We start from the raw sequence: 20,641 nt of genomic DNA on the forward strand, positions 1-20,641 counted from the left end.
TTATAGTAGACATGTAATAGTATTTGATTGTTATGTGAGTGATTTAACACCTGTAACTGCATTAAGCATATATTTTGAAAGAAATTCCTCCAACACATAATATTCCCTATGTTGGATATCACACTCTAGGTAAATGACATTGCATAACTGACTAAATTATCAAATACAGTATTCAGTATATACTTTCATCCAAATTAATTACAGTAAATAACAAATTAATAGAAAACACAACAAGGCAACAAGAATCCAAACACTACAGATACAAAAGCAAATCGCTAAAAATTCCATTAAATTTCAATCCATTCCACAACTTAAATATATAAAAATATTTACTCATGTAAATATGTCATTTTCTCTATCGATGTAAAATTATGTAAAAACTTTTGCAACCGAAAAAAATAGATTAAATATTGATGACTCGATGTCATTTTTTTTATCAATAAATAATTACATAGTTTAACTTATTGACGAAAATTAATACACAATTTGTAAAGTAAGAGAAAAATAGAAAAAAATAATTGTTTTTAATGGAGGATGAGGTCCAAAGAAAGAAGTTACAAAAAATAGAAGCGGATATTTTTATGTGACATCCTAAAATGCAAAATGTCCTTATTTTTATAAGATATAGGGAATGTAATTTTATGATTTTTTTTTATAAAATATTTGTGAATAAATTCAAACATATTAATTTTATATTGACTAAATATCTCCGTAATTAAAATGGAAATTTGTAGCCTGTATGCAATATAATGTGGTACTATATTGAACTTGATATTGTAGATTGTTATATTATACACATAATGTCATAAATTTTTTTACTAGTATAGAATATTAGAATAGTTGCGAATAATTTGAAGCAATCACATTTTTTTCTCGCTAAATTTAAGCCCAATTAAAAAAGGAAATTTGTTCAACTCGTAAAAAAAGGTGACATATGGAAAATACGAAACGCATAAACGAATAATGTTATTGTGCTGTGCTCTCTCTTCTCTCTGATATCTCAATCTCTCTCCTCTATCCCTCCTTGCCTATAAATACTGCCACCTCTTCCCTTTCCGCACTTCTCTCCTAACGAAAATAATTCCCCAACTATTTTCAGTTCGTAGGGTTTCTTCGATTCGCACACTGATTCTGTGTAATCACAGTCAAATCCCTACGCTATACGGAGTCGTATTCTCCCTACCCAAACGGACGAATGGACTCTTATTCGCTGCATCTCGCAATGGCGGCACTCTTCGGCGCCTCCTTCGTCGCCGTCTCCGCCTACTATATGCACAGGAAAACCCTAAACCAGCTGCTGGAGTTCGCCAAGTCGATAGAGCGGGAGAGAGACGGCTTCGCGGCGGAGGACGGCGCCGCCGACGACGCCGCGGACCAGCTCAAGCGCTACCCCTCGCGGAGGCGCAGGAAGGCCAACGGCGGCTACAACCGCCGCGCCTCTGCGTCGTTGCCGGACGTGACGACGTTCTCCGGCGGCGCTGGTGAGGGGGATGAGAAGAGGAACGGCCCGGTGCGTGTGGACTCTATTCCGGCGGGGCTGCCGAGGCTTCACACGCTTCCTGAAGGTATGCGAATGTAGGAATTGTATGTGTTTGATTTGGTTATCCTTCGAGAATGTAATCTGGACTCTGCGATATGCAAAAGGAGTTAATGAAAGTTAATGAGACTGAATTGATTTAATCAATTTATAGCGGATTGATGCGTGACAGAGTACTGGCGTGCAGTTGTATCAGTGTCGTTGATTAATTGATGGCATCGTTGCCAGTACGATTGCAATTCAATTGTTGTATTCAGGTTTAGAGGATGAGTTTACCCTCCCTGCATTCATATCCTGTCAACTGCATCTGCCTTTTGTTACTTAAATGAAAGTATCCGTTTGGACATTACTTAGTTTGTTTTTGTTACTAAAATTGATCGTTTGGAATATCTTCGGAATTCAAATCGTACAGGATAAGCTCTGACACTCGGTAGTGTAATTATATATAGATTGAGTTTGATAATAGCACTTCTTATTTCCTTCACTTTGTAACAGGTAAAAGAGGAAATGGAATACTGTCTCAATTTTGATAGGCTGTTGTGTTCTGTGCATCACCCACGATTCTGGTGCTTCCTAGATAACAACTGAGAAAAGTTACCAGATCCAAAATTATGGACATCAGACAAACAAGAACCATGTTTTTTAGAAGCATTGGTGTTTTGTTTCCTTGTTACTAAGCTTTTTCAGCTGTATTAAGCAAAGTGGACAGCTTTCTAAAAAAATTTATTTAATGAAATAGGCACAGGAAATACTGTGCCCTATTCACTGTCCATGTCAAGTACTAATATGGATATGAATTGCAACGCTAACATCTTTTATCTACTGAATGTTATCCTCCCAAAGATTTTTTATTTGATCCTCACATGTTTTTGTGAATACCTATTTCATTTCTTTCAAGAAAACCTGCTAATGTCAGTGTAATTTTTTGAGCAGGTCATCTTATTCGGCCTACTTCTCCTAAATCACCCGTAGCTAGCGCAAGTGCATTTGAAAGTGTAGAAGGCTCAGATGATGAAGATTTAACTGATGCTTCTAAGCTAGAAGCTACATATATTCTTACTAATGGAGATGCGGTGAGTAGAGTGACATAAAATAAATACTTAGGTTCATTTTCCTATCTATCCCTCATTCTCTTACTTGCATAATATACACGAAAACATGTACATGTCATCTGTGTTCAAAATGGCGTTGCTGTTTTTTCTTCTCTTGAGGAGAACATTCTAAATTTGGTTGCTTGTGTGGATGATACCTAATTGTGATTTTTTTTCAGAATCTACCTAGTGTTAATGGGGAACAAATGCCTGTGGCACCAAGTATGATTCGCTCACACAGTGTATCTGGTGACTTACATGGCGTCCAACCTGATCCTGTAGCTGCTGATATCTTAAGAAAAGAGCCAGAGCATGAGACTTTTGTGCGATTGAGAATCTCCCCCACTGGTATTATTCTCATTACTTATGTCTTATGCAGGACATATCAGTTCAGTCTTGAAACCCTGCTGTGCGAGGGTTTGTCCTCCTTTGTTCTGATATCTTTTTACCTATATTCCCATTATTGCTGTCAGAAATACCATCCGTTGACGAAATGGAGGTCTACCGAGCAATACAAGATTGCCTTGAATTGCGGAAAAGTTATATTTTTAGAGAAGCTGTTGCTCCATGGGAAAAAGAAGTTATATCTGATCCTAGTACTCCAAAACCAATAAAGAATCCATTTAATTATACTGTACAAGGGAAATCTGATGTAAGTCTCATCAGTAATTGTTATCTTCAACTTTTGTACATGGCATTTCTATCCAAAATTGTTATCTCATTTTTATTATGAATCACTGGAATGTGCTGTTTGCTATCAGTTTTTTAATAATTTTATTTCGAAACCCTTGCAGCACTATTTTCAGATGGAAGATGGAGTAGTTCATGTCTATGCCGATAAAGATTGTAAGATATTTCCCCTTAAATTGGGTACTTTTGATTTGCATTCTCTTCTTTCTAATTGTACTTCGCTTTTTTTTTTCCCAGCAAAAGAGAAACTTTTTCCGGTAGCTGATGCTACAACTTTTTTCACTGACCTGCACCACATCCTTAAGGTCATCGCAGCTGGGAATATTCGAACTCTATGCCACCACAGGCTAGTTCTTCTAGAACAGGTTGGTGCCCCCTCTATTCTAAGTACTGCATTTACGAATTTTTATTATTTTCAAATAATTAGTGACTGGGTACATGCTGGTGTTTGTTTGGCTCCAGAAATTCAACCTTCATCTGATGCTTAATGCGGACAGGGAGTTTTTAGCTCAAAAAAGTGCACCACATCGAGATTTTTATAACGTCAGGAAAGTTGACACCCACGTTCATCACTCAGCTTGCATGAACCAGAAACATCTTTTAAGGTTCATAAAATCAAAGTTGAGAAAGGAACCAGATGAGGTATACACTGACATTTCTGTTCTTGCACCATTAACAAGAATGCTTCCTTCGAGTTTATTCAGTTGGGGGGACTACAAATTGTTGATCCACACATACTTTCTGATATAATTGACATTTTTTTTCTACGATTGTCAGGTTGTTATTTTTCGAGATGGAACATATCTGACCTTGAAAGAGGTGTTTGAGAGTTTGGATTTGACTGGGTAAAGTTAATAGCTTTTGAGGGATGTTGTACTTCTGTAAAAAAATACTGAAATATTGGGAATACTGTCCTTTTGCACTGCCTGATTATTTAGACTGTGTACTTGCTATTCCACCGTACATCCCATAATAAGTCTAGTGCTTATTATTTTATGCTCATTCTCTAATAATTGGTTAAAAAACAACAGGTATGATCTGAACGTTGACCTGCTGGATGTTCATGCTGACAAAAGCACTTTCCATCGTTTTGACAAATTTAATTTGAAGTATAATCCCTGTGGTCAGAGTAGATTGAGAGAGATCTTCTTGAAGCAGGACAATCTTATTCAGGGTATGCACTATATATCATCATTTATGTGACAGATTTTAGCAGTATTTTAATACAAAGATTTGTTAGATCACCCCTTGGTTATCTCTATTCTAGTGTTTGCTTATTTACTTAATCTGATGGCATTTTCTCTGTTGATTGATGCTTAGTTTAATTTTGTCATGTTTCCAACAGGCCGTTTCCTTGCTGAATTGACTATGCAAGTTTTTTCAGACCTGTCTGCAAGTAAATATCAGGTGAGTACCTACTTGCTAGCATTTCAGGTACAATTTGTATTCTAATATCTTCAAATTTGGTTTATTGAGTTGTTCTCTTGCTTTTGTGCAGATGGCTGAATACCGAATTTCAATTTATGGCAGAAAGATGAGTGAGTGGGACCAGCTTGCAAGTTGGATAGTTAATAATGACTTGTACAGTGAGAATGTTGTGTGGCTGATTCAGGTAAGAGATAATGATATTCATCCACTATGATATAACTATGTAAATATGATCTGGTTTTTAGAGGCAACAAGCCTATGTGATTATTACACTTTCTTGAGTGAGTGACACTTCATTTTCCCATTTTTATTTTGTTTTTTTCACATGTAATGGTGTAACATTGAGCACACTCCTTTGGCTTGAATTTTATTACTTATTTTTGTTCTAAATAGAACATTAATGAATCTGAGCGTCTGAAAGGCATTGTGAATCCTATGATATGTTGGGAATCTCTAGTTATATCACTGATGAGTGTTACTTTTTTCCCATTCAAGATGTCTACATTTCCTTTTTAATTTGTTCCAACTATACATTTCCTTTTTAATTTCTTTCTCATTGTTAAAACACTCAACTACATCTTCTCTCACTACTTTAATATAAACAACTCCACCTAATATCCCGTGCCATTCCAAGAAAGTGGCCATCTTGGGACGCCAGGAATATTTCTGGAGAGTAATGGCTTGTAGGTTTAAAAGCCCATCTCTCTTGCTTGAGAAATACTCACTTTTTGCGCTGTAAATTACTGTTTGGTATATGGAGTGCTCATTTTTCAAGTATGTTGGATGCAGCATAACATTAACATCCTATGAACCTTGTATCTTAGCTGTTTTATTTAATTAGATTGGTATATTTTTGCTATAACATGCATGTACTGAATTTTCCCTATTAAACTCCAAACTTGCTTTATGTTAAAAAATGTGGTTTTTTGTATGTCTGAAATCTAAATGATCTTATTCTTAATATGTAATTTTTTTCATCTAGCTTCCAAGGCTCTACAATGTGTACAAGGAGATGGGGATTGTAACCTCATTCCAGAACATCCTTGATAACATCTTCCTGCCTTTATTTGAGGTCACTGTCGATCCAGACTCTCACCCGCAGTTGCATGTTTTCTTAAAGCAGGTTCGTCTCCATAATATATGCTCATTCAATCTTTTGATCGGCATAGGAGTCCAAATTTTTTAAATTTTGGAGGCATATCATAGTTTAAACTCAACCTCCAATCACAAATATCTAATGTTCAAATTTAGTGAATCCTTTTGTTTCTGAATATCTGTCTTTGGTCTTGATAGGTTGTTGGGCTCGATCTTGTGGATGATGAGAGCAAGCCTGAAAGGCGGCCTACTAAACACATGCCCACACCATCTCAGTGGACCAATATCTTTAATCCTGCATTTTCCTACTATGCATACTATTGTTATGCTAACCTGTACACTCTGAACAAGGTATACATCCTCTTGTTTCATTCGTAAAAAAAGCTGAAATCTCTCTTTGTGAATTGGGGTCAAATGTTATCTTATATGACATTTAGATGTGATAGTTTCTTTTCTCTGTCCTTGTCATAGTTGTTTATTTTCTTTGTCCTTTTGCGAACTGCATCAAATTGGGAATAGAGATATAGGTCATTAGTTAACTTACATATCACCATGAGTGTATTAAACTTGATAGTACTAGATTAATTTCAATTATACTAGCCATAGTTTCTTTTCTCTGTCCTTGTCATAGTTGTTTATTTTCTTTGTCCTCTTGGGAACTGCATCAAATTGGGAATAGAGATATAGGTCATTAGTTGACTTCCATATCACCATGAATGTATTAAACTTGATAGTACTAGATTAATTTCAATTATACTACACAATTTTCTATCTAGTGTTCACTTGGAATAAACTGCGGTTTGGTTTTTGCTATAATATAAACCTGAGGAAACTGTGACTGTGAACTTAACAGGTTTGCAAGTGTATCCTGTATATCTCACAAACAATATTCATCTTCTAATTTTCAGCTTCGTGAGTCCAAAGGCATGACAACCATTAAGTTCCGACCCCACTCTGGAGAGGTCAGCACTTAATCTGGACACAAAATTCTATTCACTGGCCTCAGTAATGTTTACATTTCTGATTTTTTTTCTTTTCTGGACATGATTAGGCTGGTGACATAGACCATCTTGCAGCAACATTTCTCACAGCTCACAATATTGCACACGGAATCAATCTTAGAAAATCACCTGTTCTTCAATATTTATATTATCTATCCCAGGCAAGTCTCTAAAAATTTAAATAAGATTTTGTCCATTGAATACTTCAGTCTCCAATAAATGAAATGGGTGTTTTGAATTCAGATTGGTCTGGCTATGTCTCCATTGAGCAACAACTCTTTATTCTTGGATTACCACCGCAATCCTTTTCCTATGTTTTTCTTGAGGGGCCTCAATGTATCCCTCTCGACTGATGATCCGTTACAAATTCACTTGACAAAAGAGCCGCTGGTGGAAGAATACAGTATAGCTGCTTCAGTGAGTTCGCATGATCTGTTTGTTCACCAATTGAAACTGAATAGAGTTTCCTTACCCATTGTTTGACCATTGTTGTTACAGGTGTGGAAATTAAGTTCATGTGATTTATGTGAGATTGCTCGTAATTCAGTGTACCAATCTGGTTTCTCTCATGCCTTAAAGGTGCTCACCATTTCTCTCACTCTGTTATGAATGTTATCCATCTGCATGTTCAAACCACCACTGCTTCTGCATCCATGAAAGTTCATTGCATTATTATATAAGTCAGTTAATCGTTTGAATGTATGAAAGTGGACAAGAGGGTAGTTCTGATTTAGGCATATTCATCATCATCAAGTTCATTTTGGGGAGAACTAATTTTGTTCTTGTATTTTGTGCTTTTGTATAATTTCACTCTTCACTGCTTTCTAACAAGTTTCACTGCCTCTCCTACGCTCCGATAATTTTTCTGTAGTCTCACTGGATTGGCAAGGAATACTTCAAGCGAGGGCCAGATGGCAACGATATTCACAGGACTAATGTACCTCATATAAGGCTCGAGTTTCGTGAAATGGTACGTGCCCAAGTTAGTTCCATGGAATTCACTTTTCTTGTCAAGCATTTCAAATCATGAATTTTCACAAGCTGGTTTTTATGTGATGTAGATATGGAAAGAGGAAATGCAACAGGTTTATCTTGGGAAGGCAACCTTCCCCAAATATGTCTATCCGTGACGTGCTTGGCTAGAGCAACGAACGCTCCGAGCATCAACAATTACTTGACCCTTAGGTAATTATATGGAGTACATATTTACACCTTCACTTATAGCCAACAACGCCAACAGCATACAATGTCTACTTATTTAACTAAGTAGAGGCAGCCTATAACCTCTCTACAGAAAAAAAAAACCCATTAATTTCTTGTTGATTGCAGGTATGGATAACTATATTACTAGCCTACGTCTCAAGTCTGATAGGGGGTCGTGATTTTGCAAGATCGTGGGCAAGATGTCGATATCTGAGAAGTGGATACCACGGAACTGAAGAGAAGAAGAGCACCTGAAATCCAATCACACGATTCAGATGAGAATCACAGCTGAAGATCACTTTTGTTTCAGTGGCATGCATACTTGGTGTAATATATAGAGTTTTATGGTGTGTATTACTAATCAGCTGGAGATTCTTACAAAGAAGCTAGTGCTTATGTAAGACTTTATTACATGTGATACCTTATAACTTGCCTAATAAAATGAAGGGAAGAACGTTGGGGTTACTATTTTTTAGCTATATTTATCAATGTATTGTGCATCGATGTTCCTTTATTTTGTCGACTTGTTTGGGTTTTTGGAACTGAGTATTGAGAATGTTATTAAATAAACTTATTGTTAAATGAACCATTCAAAACAGGGTGGGTTAATCTAGTTTTAGTTATTTATTGGTAAGACGTCATATATAGTAGTAGCAATTAGAAGCTGACTAAGAGCATCTCCAAGAGGAAAGGTAAATGGAGAGGTAAACTAATATAACTATCATATTTATCTTTTTTTTATGAAAAAATTATTCTAAGTAGAGAGGAATTTGAAAAGGTATTATACATTTTTCCATTTTGAAAATGTATCTTTATCTCTCCTTCAATGGAGTGGTAAAAATTTATAACTACCATATTTGCCTTCTTTTCATGAAAAATAATTCTCCAAAGGAGAAGGTATTTGAGAAGGTATCACACTTTAAGAATTTTAGTGCATTTTGTAATATTATTTTATGTTTAAAAAATTATTTACCTTTCTATATACCTTTTTTATTTGGAGTATGTTTCTTTCGGGAATGGTATATTCTACTTTTTGAGGAGGTATATAGATGATATACCTTTTCTATATACCTTTTCCCCTTGGAGATGCTCTAATGGAAAAATAATTCGAGTACAATGAGAAGCTTTACTGAAACAAATGTTAGATTTATCAATCCTATTGAAGAAACAACTCATTCTTCAGCTAGATGTTGCCATCCATTATAAATTCATACTATCCAATTTATTCCTCAAAATTGTCAGACTATCACAGAATGTCTCAAGATACTACTTTTGTGGCTGAAAGTTGCGACCATGCTTCTATGCTTTAACTTTCTTGTGTTGCTTTATCTCCTGAATAACTCCATCAGCAAGTGAGGCGTCGTCAAAGTTCTTCCCAAAGAACTTCACAAATTCCATATTTGGGTCCATCAGATACCTGCAATATAGTGGCTAGTTATTAGGGAAATGAATACATCAATCATGGCTTCAATAAAAGTAAGGAGTGTACTTACATGACTATAGAGTGGTCAACTAGATAGTCTGATCCTTCTTCTTCAGTCTTCATATAGTACACTCGATAAGCACGTGCAGTCTTCTTGACCTCTTCTGGTGAACCGGTGAGGCCAATCAACTTCGGGTGGAATTCTGCACAGTGAAATCCGGTTGCAGTTGCAGTTTTTGTTCAGGAAGAAACTAAAGCAGTATCAACTTATGTCAAAATTTACCTTTGACATACTCGCGTACTTGTTCAACAGTATCCCTTTCTGGATCAACTGATATGAACACTGGCACTACTTCCAATCCAGATTTTGCCTCTGCGTATATTTCAAAAATGTTAACATAATGCAGCTCTCATCTTGATTTTGGATCCCACCAGAAAATACTTATTTGCTTACTTATTTTATCAATTGCAGAAGCCAGCTTTATTAGCTCATCTGGGCATATATCAGGACAATGAGTGAATCCAAAATAAAACAAGTTCCACTTTCCCAAAAAATCCTTCTCAGTGACCGCTTTGCCGTTATGGTCAATGAGGTTAAATGGGCCTCCGATAGCTGCTTTCCCTACTGAAGGTCCCTGTTTTACTGCGGTCGAAGCCTTATTTAAGCCTGCAAACCATCACATGATAAGCTATATGATTATATAATCTCAAATCATACATCACAAATGAATAAATAGAAGAAAAAAAAAAAGAGAAGACAGAATGGAGTTGAAACAAATACTACGCGATAGTACGTAATTAGCAGTATATGATTGATATTCGCTGCCAATATTCAATCTACATGTGAGATAGTATAGAGTTTTGTAACAGTAAAAGATATCAAATGAATGATCACCCCTAATTTATATCAATATATTATTACCACAAGGGCCTAACTATGAAAATGTAGTCTAACATCTCCGAGCCTACAAAAATAAAGTCTTGATAGTAATATATTCAATCGGACCACAGTATTTACCTGACCACAATGTAACAAACCTTTCTTTTCTCTTTTCTTTGTTTGCACTTCTGGTGAAGACACATGCATTTTGAACTACTAATAACTTATGAAAGTTTATCTCAGATTGAAGATCATGGTTATATCAGATTCAAGATCTTGGAAGTCTCTTAAAACAACCAATATTTTGTTATAAGTTCCTCAACATCAATAAATTAACAAAGACTCATAATCACCAAAATGAAATCACTCCGCAACTCACCATAGATATCTAACCTTCAATATGTCGTTTCTTTTCCCTGTCGTAGTAGTACACCAATCCCACTCCAGTACAGAAAAGCAAAAAGAAACTCATCCATGAAACAGGCTGCCCACAAAAATTCACATCCTTTTATCAATACCACACTCGTACCAATTAATCGAAAGAAAGACGATATGCAACAAGCGGATACCAAACATTGAGAAAACAAAACCAAAGAGCCTTCAGAAATTCTACTCCAAAACTAATAATACATGCAAAATTTTCAATTCAGCTCAAATAATCCACAGAATGAATCCAGACTCGAAATAATAAACAAAAGAAATCAAATAAACGAACGATATGACTGAGGCATACCCCTCCTCGGACAGACTTCCCTTCCTGCTGAGTGTTTTCCGATCCACCTGAACTCTGCCCTCCATCATTCTTATTTTCGGAACCGCCCTGAGCCGAGGCAGCAGGCTGCACCGCAGCATTGACATTCGATCCCGGCGATTGAGCAACTCCTGGATTGGGGGCGTTCGTGCACAAAAATCGACTGTTGGCGGAAAATGCACGCAGCAGTTCGTACGGACTGGTGGAAGGAGGCGTATTCTGCAGAGATTTATCAGGAAGAGAGTGAAATCTGGAGGAGATAAATCGAGAATTGAAGGAGTAGCAGATTTGACGGAGGCTCGAATTTCGCAGAAATGCTGAAGCCATTGCTGAACTGTGATGAGATTTAGGGATGATTTGGGGATCAATAAAAACCCTATGGCTGGGGTTTATGTAGGGCTGGGGAAAAATACCGAAATACCGAAATACCGGCCTTATCGTACCGAAAAAATACCGAAAATACCGAATTTTCGGTATACCGTGACTTTTGGTACGGTATGATACTTTACCGAAATATTTTGGTAAGGTAACGGTATGAATTTTCAAATACCGCGGTATACCGTTGCATACCGAAATTCGGTATATACCGTAAATTAAGGTATATACCGTAAACTATGGTATATACCACAAAAATATAGACGCAATTATATATAAAATATATTTTGTATATTTTTAAATTATAAAATCATCGTAAAATATAAATATAATTATGAATAAATTATATTAAATTTATTTTGAAAATTATAAAATATAAATAATATTCTAAATACTCTAATTTTCTATTTTAATTGATGTTGATAGTCAGGTATACCGCAAAAGTAAGGTATACCGAACTTCGGTATGGTATACTGAAAATGAGGTACGGTATCGGTATGGAAATTCGTCATACCGAAAATAAGGTATACCGAAGTTCGGTATACCGAAAACTTTGATAAGGTAAAGGTATGACTTTTTCGCATACCGTATTTACGGTAAGGTATACGGTATGGTGGTTTCGGTAAGGTATACCGTACCTACCCACCCCTAGGTTTATGTATGCTTATATGAACAATGTTTAATTACTCCTATTATAACTGTGATTATATTATTATTTAATAATTAATTAATACTATCTCCCCATGGTTCCATTTGAGTTCGGTACAAAGAAATGTAAAGGAAAGTGGAAAAAAAAAATGGAACGTGAGTCCCACTTTTATATATTATTTTATTTTATAATAAAATGTGAGTGAAAAAGTTGAATGGAATGTGAGACCTATTACCATGAGAATATTTTAAATAAAACTCCTAAGTGAGCAATCCAAAAATGATAATCGGAACTGCTAAAATGGGACGGATGGGGTACTATATTTTGGCAATAGTATCATAGTAATAATATTTGTAAACCGTTGTTGCATACTAGTATTATTGTACTCCTAGTAATATTTTATTTGTGACTTGTTGAGCAAGAAAAAAATTGAGAATAATCTTTAATGGATTTTTCTGTTTCTAGAAACAGCTAGGTTCTAGCGGAGTAAATTTAACCTAAAAAATAAATCTATAAAAAATAACATATACCAATCATATCATTCTTCGTCTTGGACTAAATTGTGATATTGTTTTAGTTAGAGGAATGATTATGACTTATTATAATATAGTTGGTTATCTATTTAGGATTAAGATAAACCCTTAAATTTCAAAATCAATCATATCCTGATAAAATATTGAAATTTCGAAACATGACCAAGTCCAAATGTCCAATTAAATTCAGCAAGTCGACCGAAGGCCTAAGTTCCCCCACAAGCCATGCGAACTTGCAGTTTGCACCACGAGGGGCTTTGAGCTTAGGATCAACGTTCCAACTACCTTGTATGACGGGATATAAATCAGTGGAAACAGAAGTTATTGCCATACATATAATATCCGTTGAGTAAACTTGTGATAACGCATCAGCAACCACATTAGCACAAGTTCAAGCTTTTGCTAGGGAGAGTTGATATAAAAGTCTACAACCATGTTCCATTCAAGCTTTTGCTAGGAAGAGATGATATTTCTGAGTTATATGCAGCGAGTTTTTCCTTAAATTATCTTAAGTTCCACACTCAAAAAGTGGTCAGGAAGTTTATGCCCAAAACGTTAGCACAAATAGATATCTTAACTTCAATTCACTAAGAAGCCTGGTGGTGCATAATAAATTGACCAAAACCAAACTTGTTAAATGACATAATTATTCACTTGCAAGATTTTTGGTTTTGGTATAATTTTGTCACAATAACGTAATCCAAATATTTGTTCATTTAAGTTCATGAAAATCTGCAACCATTAACCATATATTTCTCTAAGTTGCATAGATAAACAAATAAACAACCCCCAAATAATGAAAAGTACTAGGATTACATACTCATCGCCGACACAAATAGGCTACACCGTCAAAAGTGCCAATTCGATTATTATCCACTACTATTAAATAAGTATTCAACAAGAAGTTTCATCATCAACCTTCATCTTCTTATTTAGATGAAGAAAAGAACAATCACCACGCACCTACATTTTCCTCACCAAGATCTAATGCACTATACAAAAACAACTCCCACACCGTTTCAGCAGATCGATCTTCGACCATCACTGGTCCTTGGGCTGCAAGCAAGTAAAGTTTCGTTGTTTAAACAAATCATATTAGTACATAAATGAGTTGCAAGATTCAGTATCAACAGTTTTTAATGACCCACCCCAAAGTTCTTAGATGCATCCTTCACTTGCTCGGCCAACTCTTTCTTCTTCTGAGCAGCTGCATGGAGCACAAACGGTTTAATATGGAGCCATTATGATCATCAAAAAGCAACACAGAACGTAAAACAAAAGAATACCAATCTCAGATATTTCGTTCATCTTCCTTGATGTCCTCACTGCAAATCTCTGGAAACTCGGGCTGGACAACATGATATATACATACATTAAAAAACAATACACTTGTGATAATACATCTGCTACATTATAATTAAGTATTAGATAGCACAACTCCTATTGAAAGAACAATGCAATTATAACAGTGGCATGCACATGGACAAATAAACAACCCCATCAAACTGGAAACAGCAAATTGCCATCCAAAATTCCAAATATTTCTCAAAATCTTATAAACCGAGCTAGCTAGCCTAGGAAGATCCTCTTGTTATGGAACTGCTACAGTTGTCACTAGCCAACAGAAGTCATCAGGATCTCATATTTTTATCTTTTTGAAAATTACAATCACTTTGTTTCAGTAACTACTGCTATCATGTACGAATCACGACAAGCCTAAGAAAGTCATCCTAATATTCTATTTTTTTATCTTAGTTAGGCACACTACAAGACCAACAATAATCATGGCAATTATGTCCTTAGTTGATCACACAACGAACAAAATGGGGGTAACTATAAACAACCTAAACAAAATCAATTGTTAATGTTAAAAAGAATACTCCATAAAGAAAGGTTAGACAGCCAGAATTAAGACTTTACAGCTTTTGAGTGCTGATTCTGCAAAATAGGGAGTAGCAAAATTAACAGAATTCAACAAAATCCTCCAACAACGTTCAGTCTTCAATAGAAGTCCAGACAGAACAAATGTGATACTATCATACTAATAGTTACAACCCTATCGAAGTCATCGGAGGCTCCTATTTTCATTTCTAAAAACATAAAACAATCTCACTTCAACCAAATCATACAATCAAGCCTTATTACTTCCCTCTTCACCATATCTTCGTCACCAGCAGAAAAAAAAAACAATAAATATGCAATAAGCTGAAAGCATCGATCAGGAAAATATTTTATGCAAAACTTGATCAATGACATTGACGACGGATCAGAAGCCAAGTTTAAAGCAAACAGAAACAAGATTTTTAACATCTCAGTCGTAACAAAATCAATAGAACCTAACAAAAGAATCCGACAATTTTCAATCGACAGAATTAGCCTCAGACCGATAAATTTCGATAAAAAAAATCGCGATTATATTTGCAATCGTTTACAAACCTATCGCGAACGCAAAATTCGTTTCCCTAATTCGATAACAGCGTTAAATTCATCATCTTTCGACAACAAATATAATATATCTAATGGAGATATTGAATCAAATTCATAATCAAAAGCAAAATTACTTGTTGGCAAGTCCATTTACGATGAGCTCGTTAGCGACATAAGAAAGCACTCTGTGAATGAAATTTCCGCCCCCAGCCATCCTTCAAATCACAGAAAAAAAAGGTTAAGAATAATCGTAATGAAATATGGAAAGATCGAATTTGTGGTTGGAACAGATTTCAACTACCTGAAAGAGATCCAAGAATCGAAACCCTAATTGTAGATGTATATGAATAATCTATTTGTTTCGTGTTCCTGTGAAAAATGCTTGGCTCGTCGTAATCCTCTCCTAAAAGAATTTGATTGATGGGCTGACCTTCCTTTAAATTACTTGATTGGGCCCAGTTTTTTCTTTTATTAGTACTTAGTAGCTTTTTTTGGGTTGATAAATTGAAATTACAATATTAATTTTCCTTATTACTAATAATTTAATCTATTTAAAAAGTTTAAACAACTCTATAAACTAATTAAAATCAGTACAAAATAGACAGTTTAATTTTTTGCGCGGTAAACTATACTACTATAGAGATTTTAATCCCTTTTCTCCAATGCTCAAACCAGATTTTTTCCTTCTATAAAAACTTTACATTAATAAAACTCGAGGAAGTTGTATACTGCCTCCTTCCCAAAATAATTGTCACATTTTGTCATTTTGGTTTGTCTCACACTAAAAGTCATATTTCACTTTTACGTAAGTACACCCCACATTCCACCAAATACTGAATATGGGACTGAGGTACTCCCTCCGTCCCAAAAAAATTGAGTTGTATTCCTTTTTAGTCCGTCCCAACAAAGTTGATTCATTTCCTTTTTAAACAGAAGACAAAACATCTAATCGCTCTTTTATTATTCCATCATTTACTTTACCTTTTCTTATCTTTCCTATTTTTTTTCATCTCTCCTATTTATTTAATACTCCCTCCGTCCCAGATTTATAGTCACATTTAGTTATCACACGGGTTTTAAGGAATTGGTAGAGTGTGTAATTAATGAAGTGAAAGGTGGAGTGTGTAATAAATGAAGTGAGATGGTGGAGTGTTTAATAAATGAAGTGAGTTGGTTGAAGGTGAGTGCCTTTTTGACTTTTTTGTTTTTTATTTTTGTTTTAGTTTATTTTAATGTGGATAATGGCATTTTTATGAACAATGGAGTAAAATTGTATGAGTAAATATAGAAAATTCTAAATGTGACTCTAAATGTGGGACGGACTTTTATAGCAAAATGTGACTATAAAATTAGGACGGAGGGAGTATAAATTCTTAACCTCCGTGTCCAAAAGTTTCGTCTCAACTTTTATGAGACGGAGGGAGTACTATATTTTATTAATCGTCTCAAATACTGAGACTATGACATACCAAACAAATTAATCATTTCATTTTTTCAGAAAAATTAACCTTTTTAACTTGACCTTTTTCAACTTGTTCTCTTTTCACTTCTCTCAAGTCTCAACAATTTAATTAACTTGGAATATGTTATACTATTTGTTTTGAGATTAATATTTTAAATAAACTGTGGAAGAAGTGAATTTGTGCAAATTTTGGCTCTTACATACGTAAAGCATGCATCATTCACCTGTTGCCTGAATAACGCATTGGAAATTTTACAATTAAATTTGAAACGAAACACTAATGCGAAATGCATCGTAGTCTCTCTACACGAAGAGCAAATGCGCGTAGAGAATCCGATTCCAAGTGTCGGGGACTCCCGGTAAACACCAATGTATGCAATCTGCGTGGTGCAATGGATCCTTCTTCTCTTCATCCGTCAACAATCTTCCCCCCGATTCAGTGTAGATTAACGAGTGGGCATCGATTCTGTACTCCGACAGCTGAGTCACGTTCAGCATCGTCACCGGAGTCTTCATCTTTCCGACCACGTCGACGACGGCTCTCATGATCCGCAGGTCGGAGCCGGTTCCCCAGTGCCATTTGTTTCTGATCGGCTTCGTCTCGTTGAAGCATTTGATGCCTTTCTCGTTGCCCCAATCTGCGCTCCTGATGTTCGATGAAATGTGGAAGTCAGGTAATTAATTTCTACAATTAAATTAATTCGTTGAGCAAAATTAATATAATAGTACTGAAAGTGGGACAGCAAACCACTTATTATACTGGATTAAAGTGGCTAAGATTTGATATCTATACTTTTACATGTGTTAAATTATGTTATTGTGTTTATCTTTTAGGTTTTTGAAGCTTTTGATTATCCTTACTTTGATTTAGATGTGTGGCAAAATTGGATCTTTTTTGAACTGAAAGACAAGATCAAAATCTTGACGTGAGTAAGATAGTTTTGGTGAATATACATAAAATTGGGGTGTTTTTTGGTCAAAAAAAGACTCTAGAGCTTAAATATGCTTCTGCCAAAAGAGAAAAAAGAGACAACGCTTTCTATATTTTAAGGTTAAAGTCTTCCGTTAGGTGTGATTTTGATGAAGATGTGTTAACAAATGAGATTGTGATTGTGGAATAATGATGAGATTGTAAGCCATTAACCTTCATCTATTTGTACTTTTTTTCCCATTTTTCCATAATTGTTAGTGTTTCTATATAAGTTGGTAAACGTCTTGTTTATGCATTTGAATCGATCATTTCATAATTGTCTATATAAGTATTTACAATAATAACCCATTTGAGAAGAAATGGTTTTAATTGGCATCTTCTATTTGCTTTTTTTTTTCTTTTGCTATCATAATTTGCCATTATGAATAAATAGAAAGACTGACCTTTGATGAGTAGGAGACATTGTGGTGAAAAACACCTTTGTTTTATTGGGATTTATATTTGAATCCACCCAATTTGCCCATGTCTTGAGTCCTAATGTGTACGAAACAGAGGCATCAAGTTCTTGAAATCCTTCTTCACCATTTGCAAATGAACCCCATCTGCATCAAGCGGCAGATGTAAGAATCCCAGCTGTTTCAATGCATATAACTTAGTAAAAAAGTTGAGAGATTTTTACAGTGACTTAATCTTCAGACCACTCATCCACCAAACATATGTGTTGAATACCAGGATGTCTACGTTTGTCCAGTGCTCGGCATGCTTTGCTACTGAATCGACTCTCAGAATCCTCTTCTTTGGGTCTGCTATTATGTGAAGATCCGAGTTTGATTCCACGAGAAACGGAGCCCAGTAGAACTCGATGGTTGCGTTGTATTGCTACACAATCAAGAAACAAGAAACTGTGATTTCTTGATAGTTCACACAATCTCAGTTTGTGACTGAAGTTTGTTGCTGTTTATATGCACCTTGGCTTTGAACACGTTATGCATACGCCCTCGTTTCATTGATTTCTCCCCTTGTGGTATCACAGATTCAACTAGGCAGACGAGGGACTGCCACTGCCCTCTCTGCAGTGAGTCCCCAACGAACATGATCCTCTTCCCTTGCAGCTTCAGCAGTGCAGTTTTCGGATCAAACCTGCACGAGCAAACAACGAGGTTAGCCAAGAAACACAAACACTAGCACAACCCTACTCATATGAAGCCTCTTTAGGCGTGATTTTCTGATCAAAGCTCAGTTTCATGGCTTGTGTAGTCTGGCATTCCTGACCTAGGCAATATGCAGTCATCAGGCCTCCATTCCCATTTCTGGTAATCAAGATCGCGCTTCCCATTCTTGACACACGAGACCTGCCTGTCCAGATACGGGCATGATGTGTCCGTATACAGAGGCTTATTAGTACGGTTGAACACCCATTTCCCTTGATTGAGAGAGCACTCTTTCGGGTCAAACTCAAACCGGTCATCTGTGGCACGTCTCAATGCTGCATCAACTTTTTTTTTCTCTACCATAGATGAAAAAAAGAAAGGGTCAAGATCATCATAAACTCCATGACTGAGACGACGTGAGACTAATTACCTGTGGCAGCTTTCTTGGCAGCATACCTTCTGGCACAGGGCTTGAGCCTAAAAATAGAGGTTGGAGAGAAGAAGGTGATGCTCTCTGTGTAGAGCAGCACGAGGAAAGCCAACGCGCAGATTGCGATGGCAAGAATCGACAGAGGTAGCTTTCCTCTTGGGGGCTTTGGCATCCCCATTGGAGGAAAGCCAGATAAGGGAAACTGGAGGTTGATGAGAAAAATGGAGGTAAGTACTAATGAATGCAGAATTATTATTACAAACCTTAAGCAAAACAAAGTGTGGTGGAGTTTATATCATGGGGTTTTGAGTAGGAGTGAAGCCAAAGTAATGTTTGATTTAGCCATGCTTTCTCTTCTTTATTGCAACTTAATTGGCATAACGAGCTCCCCTCATCTCCCATCCTAATGAGTTGTGTGGTGCGGACCGATCATTGAATTTCTTTGGGTATGTAGCAACTTTAAATTCGGACTAGTTGTCCTACCATTGCATACAAATCAGTAAGGGGACTAGTTATTAGAACCGTCAGTAAAAAAATTTCTGTGTGAACACAAATAAAAAATAAAAAAAATTGCTCGAAAGAGTATATCGGAATAATTGTATCATATTAATATGGTCATTAAGTTGAACCTCATGTGAATAGGGTTGCCCATCTTTGAATCACAATGAATATTGTACTATCGAAATGTCACTCTATCCCATTTTCTGTGAGAGGAATCATTAGGTATGAATGGTTAATTTATTAAAATAAAGTCAACGTCGCTCCTTTTTTGCTCTTACATTTTTTTGATATGATTACTCGAAATAGATTGATCATTCCAGTTAAATCAAGCAGTCCCAAGATTAGCAAAAAATAGTTGCTTCATTTAGTCGTAGCCATATTATATTACCTATATACTAGTAGGAGTATTTAACAAGCTTATAATCCCATAAATTATGTGGAGTTTAATGTGATGCACCTAAAATTTATACAGTAAAGCAAGTCATTTTTATCATAATTTTGAATAATTTCATAAACAAACGATCCATATGTCATAAGAAAATAATAAAATCCAATCATTTTATTAAATTGATAAACTATCCTTATAAATTAAAATAAGAAATGGTAATAATAATAGAGATATATCAAGGGTTATAGGAATATACACTTTTTCCAAAAGTGATGTTAGAAAAGATCAATGAATTTTATAGAGCTTCATACTTATACTCAAGGTACTTTGGAAATTTATAATTCTAACAATTTGTCTGAGCTGATAAATTAACAATATCTACTCGTCAATTTAACTCTGTGTCATTTTATAAAATATTTCAATCTTATCATATATCGTACCTAAAAAATTTAACTATTCATTAACCCATGAATGATTCAGCTGGCAATAATCAAAGATGTAATTATGTTGTTAATCATGAATGGACATCCCAACTTCTACAGTGAGTTTTTGCTGTTGGATTTGATTAGTGGAAATAAGCTCAAAAGTCACTTATCATCATGTGGAATAAGACTGCAGTGTGTTTGAAGCTTAATTAACTTGGGCATTATGAGGCACAAGTTTGTTACCAAAATTATTAATAAATTTAATATTGC

General features: G+C 35.5%; 4 protein-coding genes and 1 long non-coding RNA gene across 5 annotated transcripts; 2 read left to right on the forward strand and 3 right to left on the reverse strand.

Moving 5' to 3' along the window:
* The first annotated feature begins 1,017 nt into the window (after positions 1-1,017).
* On the forward strand, positions 1,018-8,559 carry LOC125222043 (AMP deaminase). Its single transcript, XM_048124440.1, has 20 exons — positions 1,018-1,565; positions 2,471-2,610; positions 2,808-2,976; positions 3,102-3,280; positions 3,423-3,474; positions 3,556-3,683; positions 3,781-3,960; positions 4,096-4,163; positions 4,350-4,492; positions 4,664-4,725; positions 4,817-4,930; positions 5,729-5,869; positions 6,040-6,192; positions 6,750-6,803; positions 6,893-7,003; positions 7,086-7,259; positions 7,341-7,421; positions 7,714-7,812; positions 7,904-8,027; positions 8,172-8,559. Exons 1-19 carry the CDS (start codon positions 1,196-1,198, stop codon positions 7,970-7,972), a joined length of 2,487 nt encoding a protein of 828 aa, XP_047980397.1. The 5' UTR covers positions 1,018-1,195; the 3' UTR covers positions 7,973-8,027; positions 8,172-8,559.
* A 578-nt stretch (positions 8,560-9,137) lies between these two features.
* Positions 9,138-11,469, reverse strand: LOC125219144 (protein SCO1 homolog 1, mitochondrial). Its single transcript, XM_048121030.1, has 6 exons — positions 11,082-11,469; positions 10,742-10,832; positions 9,923-10,135; positions 9,752-9,841; positions 9,539-9,671; positions 9,138-9,462 (listed from the first exon to the last, which is right to left on the reverse strand). The coding sequence occupies exons 1-6, from the start codon at positions 11,424-11,426 to the stop codon at positions 9,345-9,347; spliced, it is 990 nt and encodes a 329-aa protein (XP_047976987.1). The 5' UTR covers positions 11,427-11,469; the 3' UTR covers positions 9,138-9,344.
* A 1,981-nt stretch (positions 11,470-13,450) lies between these two features.
* Positions 13,451-15,519, reverse strand: LOC125219025. The gene is made up of 5 exons (XM_048120867.1): positions 15,385-15,519; positions 15,218-15,298; positions 13,943-14,004; positions 13,805-13,863; positions 13,451-13,712 (listed from the first exon to the last, which is right to left on the reverse strand). The coding sequence occupies exons 2-5, from the start codon at positions 15,295-15,297 to the stop codon at positions 13,698-13,700; spliced, it is 216 nt and encodes a 71-aa protein (XP_047976824.1). The 5' UTR covers position 15,298; positions 15,385-15,519; the 3' UTR covers positions 13,451-13,697.
* A 1,203-nt stretch (positions 15,520-16,722) lies between these two features.
* LOC125219230 (protein trichome birefringence-like 3) lies at positions 16,723-19,324 on the reverse strand. Its single transcript, XM_048121145.1, has 6 exons — positions 19,058-19,324; positions 18,749-18,983; positions 18,445-18,616; positions 18,156-18,355; positions 17,920-18,078; positions 16,723-17,191 (listed from the first exon to the last, which is right to left on the reverse strand). The coding sequence occupies exons 1-6, from the start codon at positions 19,233-19,235 to the stop codon at positions 16,849-16,851; spliced, it is 1,287 nt and encodes a 428-aa protein (XP_047977102.1). The 5' UTR covers positions 19,236-19,324; the 3' UTR covers positions 16,723-16,848.
* Positions 18,507-19,398, forward strand: LOC125219231. Its single transcript, XR_007176094.1, has 2 exons — positions 18,507-18,636; positions 18,734-19,398. It is a non-coding gene; the product is annotated as an uncharacterized LOC125219231 (long non-coding RNA).
* The last annotated feature ends 1,243 nt before the right edge of the window (positions 19,399-20,641 follow it).

This window comes from Salvia hispanica, chromosome 4 (genome assembly GCF_023119035.1).
Source record: "Salvia hispanica cultivar TCC Black 2014 chromosome 4, UniMelb_Shisp_WGS_1.0, whole genome shotgun sequence".
Taxonomy (NCBI): domain Eukaryota; kingdom Viridiplantae; phylum Streptophyta; class Magnoliopsida; order Lamiales; family Lamiaceae; genus Salvia; species Salvia hispanica.